The following is a 6747-nucleotide window of genomic DNA, read 5'->3' on the forward strand; positions in this document are numbered from 1 at the left end:
CTATTTGATTTCTTCTCTAAATCTCAGGTATTTAGTTCTCGTATTTTAGCAGAATAGTTTAAATCTTATGCTAATTTCTTCTCCACTTTCTATCCTGAGAATTTCCTGAGAAGACCCTGAATTAGCTTAGCTTAACCATATTACCTTATTCATCTAATCTAATTCCCTGAGATTAGTAACCAGTTACCCTGCCAATCTCAGACATAGAGCTATATTATATAGAGCTATATTATATAGAGCTATATTATATAGGGTGGTTAGGGAGCTAGGCTTACCTAAATAGGTGCCATGTAGGGGTTTAAACCCTAGTAGGACCTCTCTATAGTTCTAGTCTAGGTCTAGAAAATAGCCTATAATAGCTAGAAAACCTTGGTAGAATGGAGATGTCTAGCAATCTAGGGCAATTAATAGCTTAGAACCTTCTAGAAGCGCTCTTAAAGCGGTTATTTATTGATTCAAGCTTTTATCTCGTAGGCGACGAGATAGGGTTCGAGGGGAAGGTATAGATGGGACCGAAGTAAGCTGGGCTATTCCTTCTATAAAGGCCTTGAATTACTGACTATTTAAGATATTAAAAGGTAGGTGGTAGGTAGTAAAGAAGTTCATAAGTAGCTTAAGCTATACCTGATAGCTTATATGCTGCTTTGATTGAATTACCTAGGTAGGGTTAGTATATATATAATATATATGATATATATGATATAAATATAAGGTAGTAGGGTAGTAGGGCAGTAGGCTTACTATAGCAAAGGCAAAGCTACTCTAAATTAAAGTCTGGCTAGGGTTTATAACCCTAGAATCATAGCATTTCTTAATATGGCGACGAATAGTAGAGGTTCTATTAATAGAACCCCCACTATTACTCTAATTAGGGTGATTAAGTAGTATATGACATGCTATATAGCGTACTCTTAGTAGTCCAGTCTAAACTTCTATAACCTACTTAATATGGGACCAAATCTTTAAGGGGCCCTTTTTAACCTAACTTAGAGATGGTTTAATAACCTTTAACCCATTTAGGGTTATTTTCCACCATTTAAGGAAGGCTAGATGGTTCGATTAGGACCATATAGCATGATTTCCTACTTTAGGTATGGAAAACTACAGAATTCCATTAGATAGGGTACCTAGGGTAGGTAGGGTAGGTAGGGTAGGTAGGGTAGGTAGGGTAGGTAGGGTAGGTAGGGTAGGTAGGGTAGGTAGGGTAGGTAGGGTAGGTAGGGTAGGTAGGGTACTCTAGGTAGGGTAAGACGTTGATATTGACTCAGAAGGAGTAATTAGGTCGCTCTGGAGAGGGTTTAGATACCCTAATTCTGACATGCTAGGCATATAGAGCTAAGAGAGAGCTGGGATAAAAGGATTTTTAAAGATATTACCTTCTAGAACCCAATTAGTTGGATATTATATATAGGTCTAGTTCTATAGCCCTAATTAGTTACTACTATAGTGGTCTTACCCGCGCGCTATATAATTAGGAACACCAGTTTGACTAACCTATATTTCTATAGAACTCTTACCTAAACTAGTTAAAATAGAGCTTATAAGCTTATATATAAGGTTAATACCTTATAATATAGCTTATTCTTTATTTAAATTATATATAAAGGGTGGTTAGGGCGAAGACCTAGATATATGGTTAGTAAGGTGGTGAAGCTACACGTTCTACATATATATATCTCCCCCATCAGCATAGCAAATCAACCACTTTAAAAATTACTACTTTATACCATATCTAGCTACCCTAAATATAGGATGAACTAGGGTATTAGGGTATAATAAGCTTATATGAAGCTATATTACACATGATTACAATATATATGGTAGAATATAGGAGGAAAAGTGGTTACTATACATATATAGACCAGAATAGATTATAATAAAAAAAAAGGCTTGGCAAAGATTATGCTAAATCAGGCCAAAATCAGGCCAAATCAGGCATTAATTATGGCCTTATAGGCCTATGGGCCCCCATATGGGCCCCCATATAGGGGCATGGATTTTATGGGGTGGGGTGGGCCCTGAAATTTTGAAATGGGGGCCCATTTGCCAAAGCCTACTTGGCTCTATCTATAATCGTCTTTGCCTCTATCTACCGTACCTTATCCTGGCACGTTAGGTCTACCTTAACCGTTATAAAGCGGTCCTTATGGAGTTCGACCTTGCTTATACCTAGCGACGCCGTGCCGTCGCTATAGTTGATGGGTGGATTGGCGGAAGCTACTATGCTACGCTAGGCGCCCGCCCGGAACGCTTTCTAGCGGTCTGTGGACGATAGGGTCGAAGTAGATATTATAGAGCTCGCTAACTTCTTAATACTATCAATTCTGGTATTTAATCGCTAGGTGTCAGCGGCAATAGCTTTAAGGGTGGAGATTACCTTAGCTATCTCGCCCTAAGCGCTAACACTCTGCTTTGCCTGCTCGGCGAACTGGCGGACCGTGACGGCGAACCGGGTGATAATAGGCTCATCCTAGCCAGTATTCTCTATATAGCGAATAACTGCATTCGCTGTAGCTATTAGCTGGTCCATTTTGGCGTGGTTATTATTATTGTTTGTCGCGTTTCTGGTAGGTCTTGGCACTACGAATTTTTGATTTTCCCCGCGGTCCGTAGGTATAGAACCACGGTTCGGGCGTGGAATTCCAATAGCTGCCATTATGCCCTGTAAAATCGGGATCAAACGGTAGCCGTTGAAATAATAGACGATTTGAACTAGGGCTTAGAGTCCTAGGACCCCTGGTTGGCGAGATATTGCAAGAATGCGTTTTACCAAGAGATAGTTGTTTTTTTTAATCTATATAAATAATGCACGTCTAAAAAGGGTAACTATTTACACTATTTATAGGCCTATAGGTATTCCTATTTCCTAAGGTAGGTGGGATATACCCTCCTAGTCCCGCCTATAGGACGGGATAAACCATTTTTAACCACCACGCCCTACACTTATAGGACTAGTTTTTATGAAATTACCTATGCCACGGTCTATCCTATAGTAGGAATCCTGCGGGTTTTATCTAGGTCTAGCTAAGGATATCCTCTATTTAGATCCTGAATTAATATTAACTTAAGATCCTAGAAGTAGAGTTTTAGTAGCGCTCCTAAATAATTACTAGTAATAGTAGTTAGCTAATAGAAAAGAAGGAGCTATACTTAATATTAGCTATAGAGGAAAGTTATCTCTATTATTAATAGGATTACTTAGGTAAATTTAGCTATATCCTTAATAAATATAGTCACTTTTAGGCGTTTTTTAAGGGAAAGTTTCTTATCTATCATAACTATTATAAGTACCTATAGAACGTTAGTGATATAATATTATTAATATTTATACCTAATTAGGATCTTATAGATCTTGACTTAAATATCTTTACTAAGGCTATATCTAATCTTAGCCTTATAGGTTAGATACTACTACTTCTAGAATATATTAAACAAGCTTTTACTTTTTAGCCCTAGGGTATAATATCTATCCTTTCCCTATTATTAGTTATATTACTAGGAAAAGAGGGCCTTAAGAAAGTAGACTATCTCTTTAGTATTAAAGAGATATAATAGACATTTTACTAGATCGCGCTTTATACCTTTATAGAACCTAAAATAATTAGCGACTTAATTACTATATATAAGGATACTATAGTAATATCTTATCTATTCTAGAAATCTTATATCTTATCTAAACTCTCTTAAGTTTTCGGGCTATAGCGTTTCTAGTGGAGCTAGGAGATAATAAGAGCTTTAGCCTCCTAGAGGTAGTATACTAGTAAAAGCTACTACTCTTTATCTTCCAGTGCTAGTTCTTAATAAGCATATTTAATATATCTTATTTTTATACTAAAGTAGATTAAACATCTTTCTTTTTTTCCTTCTCTCTTTCCTCTCCTATGCTTAGTTTACCTTATTAAATGCTACTATGTTGATTTAATAATATCATGCCTGAGCCGTAAGAGTAATTAAGTATAGCTTTGGTAGAGCTACTAGGTAGGAATACAAGGCCGGGGGAGTTGAGACTCTAAGATATTAGCTACAGTAGACAAGGAAGCCCCGATACGATGAACAATATTAAAAACATGGGTGGCACTGGATATCTCAGCCCACAGTCGAGCGGTTGAAGCCGCGAGACGATTTATTCGAGTTGAAAGATCCTCCTCATATTCCAATGTTTCTTGAAGATGTGTCTCTTGAATTAGACTCGTTACCATAGCAAGTAGCTTCTGCTCATCTCCGCGAAGCGCCGACATTCCGCCGGCATTAACAGCTTTAGCGATTTCTTGCATCCATCTAATTAAGAGGAACGCACATTCGAAGCTGCATATCGAGTGTTGAATACTCCAGTGAGAAGTTTGGGTCCGTACCAGGTAGGGAATGCCAACACGGACCGGAATGCTAAGAGCATGGATACACTGTAAGACAGCCCGGTCTAATGATGGAGAGCGAGAAAGGTAAATCGTATCAGTACTGGTGAAGATTTGCTGTACGCTAGCTAAATCCTCAGAGATAAGGTCACGGCAGGGCCCTAAATTGGCATTTAGCCGGATATAAGCCAGCCGTAGCAATGCCGTTGCATTGAACCCCAGGGGGCCCTTCGGTGAACAAGGATCAAGCGTGGATTCATAGGTAGCCTCCCATGAAGCTTGCCAAGATCGTAAAGCAGTCTCCATTAGCTTTAGTGACCGCGGGTGCATCGAAAAACCATCATGGAGAAGACAAGTTGCGGTTTGATGCTGGAGGTTGATTTTTTGGATGAGACCGTGTATGAGGACATAGTTTGAGAAAGCTGAAATGGCGCCGTGATCAGAAACACTGTCGCCCTGGAGTAGACGGTCTAGTGTCATAGTGAAAAGATGCTCACGGCAATGGTAACCTTGCTGATGTCGCTCCCAGCCAGCTTGTGATCTCACTTTCCATTCTGCCTCGCAGGACGGCAGACAAAGTGCTATTTCTTGGTTGAGAATCAGGGGTGGGACATTATAAGCAATACTATGAAGATTGAACAGAATGTAGGCGACGTATAAGGTACGTCTCCGTTGCTGACGCCTAACCCAGGTTGTCCATGAGAGAGTCATATCGGTCGTATCATCCGGCCGACTAATTCCGATTTCCCGTATAAGTACTGCAAGCTGGCTTCCCAAGGCAAGACTATCTTGAACAAGTGGTTGCTCTCCCCAAGCGCTTATGGATATAAGAATAATGAGAGTTTGGGCCCTTTGTAGGCATGTTTGCGAGTGTAGCTCATCATGATTACTGCAACTTTCCGCTGACTCGGGCGCATAAGAGGTCTTTGATGGGGAAAATAGATCTCCTCTTGTACCCACAGACGCCGGGGGGCTAACTTTCAGGCTTTCCATGGTGCGGCGCCGGCGAAGGGAAAAGCTTCGGTCCACGAGACATCGAGCAGCGTCATACATTTGATAGCCCTGTGCGTGTTCAAAGCGATATAACGCCCCGCACGAGGTTATCGCAAGAAACAACTCAAGGTCAATATTTTGTGGGTCGAATGTAACCGGATGAAGAAAAGGTAAGTGATCATGGAATCCGCAAAAGTATCCTTCAAGGTAACGGATGAGAGTGAATTTGGACGGAAGCTTAAAGTCAGGTAAGATCGACTTGCTCTGCGCCACCTTTTCCGAAATCCGCTTGTAAGCCGCAGAGGACAGGAGCCAAGGGCATCCCACGGTGTCTGATTCTGCATCAAGGTTTCCATTGTGCAACTGGTCATTAGTTGAAGGGAATTGTGGTGGAAGTGGCGGGTTCTGAGGGGTTGGTGTCTCTGCGGGCGTCAAAGACGGGACCTCCTGAGGCAATGAAAGCCCGACTAGGTCTGTGGTCGGTCGGAAATCTCCCTGGGAAGCCAGCTGGTCTTGTCGAGGGAATCGTTGGAAAAGATCGCAAAGTGATATATCGGAATCCAAGAACTGAGGTGGGACGACATTATCGAATGAGAACACATCGGTGTTCCCGGGGTCCAGCTCATCCAGCAGTCCAAAACTAAGACCCATTTGGTAGTTGGAGTCATCAAGATGAGAAGTGCCAACAGGAGCATAGAGCTCAGACGGAAGTAGGTTTGCATTTTGGGATTCCACGGCGGATGTACTGTAGATTGGATTGCCCCCCAAGTTTGAATGTGTGTCCGGTATAAAACCCTCTATATCCTGCATTGGAGTATTGGGGGCGTTATTGTTCAGTTGTGGTTGGTTTGCTGCATTGTTCGGTTCTTCAACGCTGACGGGTGCGTGGCGCAGTCGTTCGTGGCGACTCAAGAGATCCCTTCAAAGAGACCATTAACGATGCAATCTAAATTAGCAGGCGAAATCTTACTGTCTAGAGAAAGGGCGGCCGCAATGACAAACAAATGGCTTTTCGTGAGTATCTGTTTCTCAAGTTAGTATGCGGAAGGAGAATCAGCCAAGGGTGGGGTACGGACGAATACGCTCATGTCTCCGTAGGTGCTCAAAGCGTTTGAATTCTTTATTGCAAAAGCGACACGGGGCCACTTGCGATTTGGGTCTCCCCCTAGCCATTATGATCGGGTGGTGCTGATGAGGGGTCGTCCGGAGATGATTATGATGCATTTTCTTCTCCAATTGATTATATAATCGGATAAAAATTCCGATGTTGGAAGTCTACTCCATCTGGTACCGAGCTTGAACGGCTGAGTAACCATACAGGCTAAGTTAACGTAACATAACTCACAGCCGAGCGGAACACCCCAAACACTATGTGCTATAAGTTACAACTTTATATCTTGCC

The 6747-nt window shown here is 41.6% G+C and overlaps 1 protein-coding gene across 1 annotated transcript; it reads right to left on the reverse strand.

Annotated features, from left to right (window-relative positions):
* Positions 1-3974: 3974 nt before the first annotated feature.
* N7484_005357 (uncharacterized protein) lies at positions 3975-6518 on the reverse strand (the record flags this gene model as incomplete). The annotated part of the gene is made up of 3 exons (XM_057115776.1): positions 3975-6264; positions 6316-6367; positions 6422-6518. 3 exons carry the CDS (start codon positions 6516-6518, stop codon positions 3975-3977), a joined length of 2439 nt encoding a protein of 812 aa, XP_056975916.1.
* Between the last annotated feature and the right edge of the window lie 229 nt (positions 6519-6747).

The sequence above is a fragment of the Penicillium longicatenatum genome (genome assembly GCF_028827895.1).
Source record: "Penicillium longicatenatum strain IBT 33135 chromosome Unknown contig_2_segment0_segment0, whole genome shotgun sequence".
Taxonomy (NCBI): domain Eukaryota; kingdom Fungi; phylum Ascomycota; class Eurotiomycetes; order Eurotiales; family Aspergillaceae; genus Penicillium; species Penicillium longicatenatum.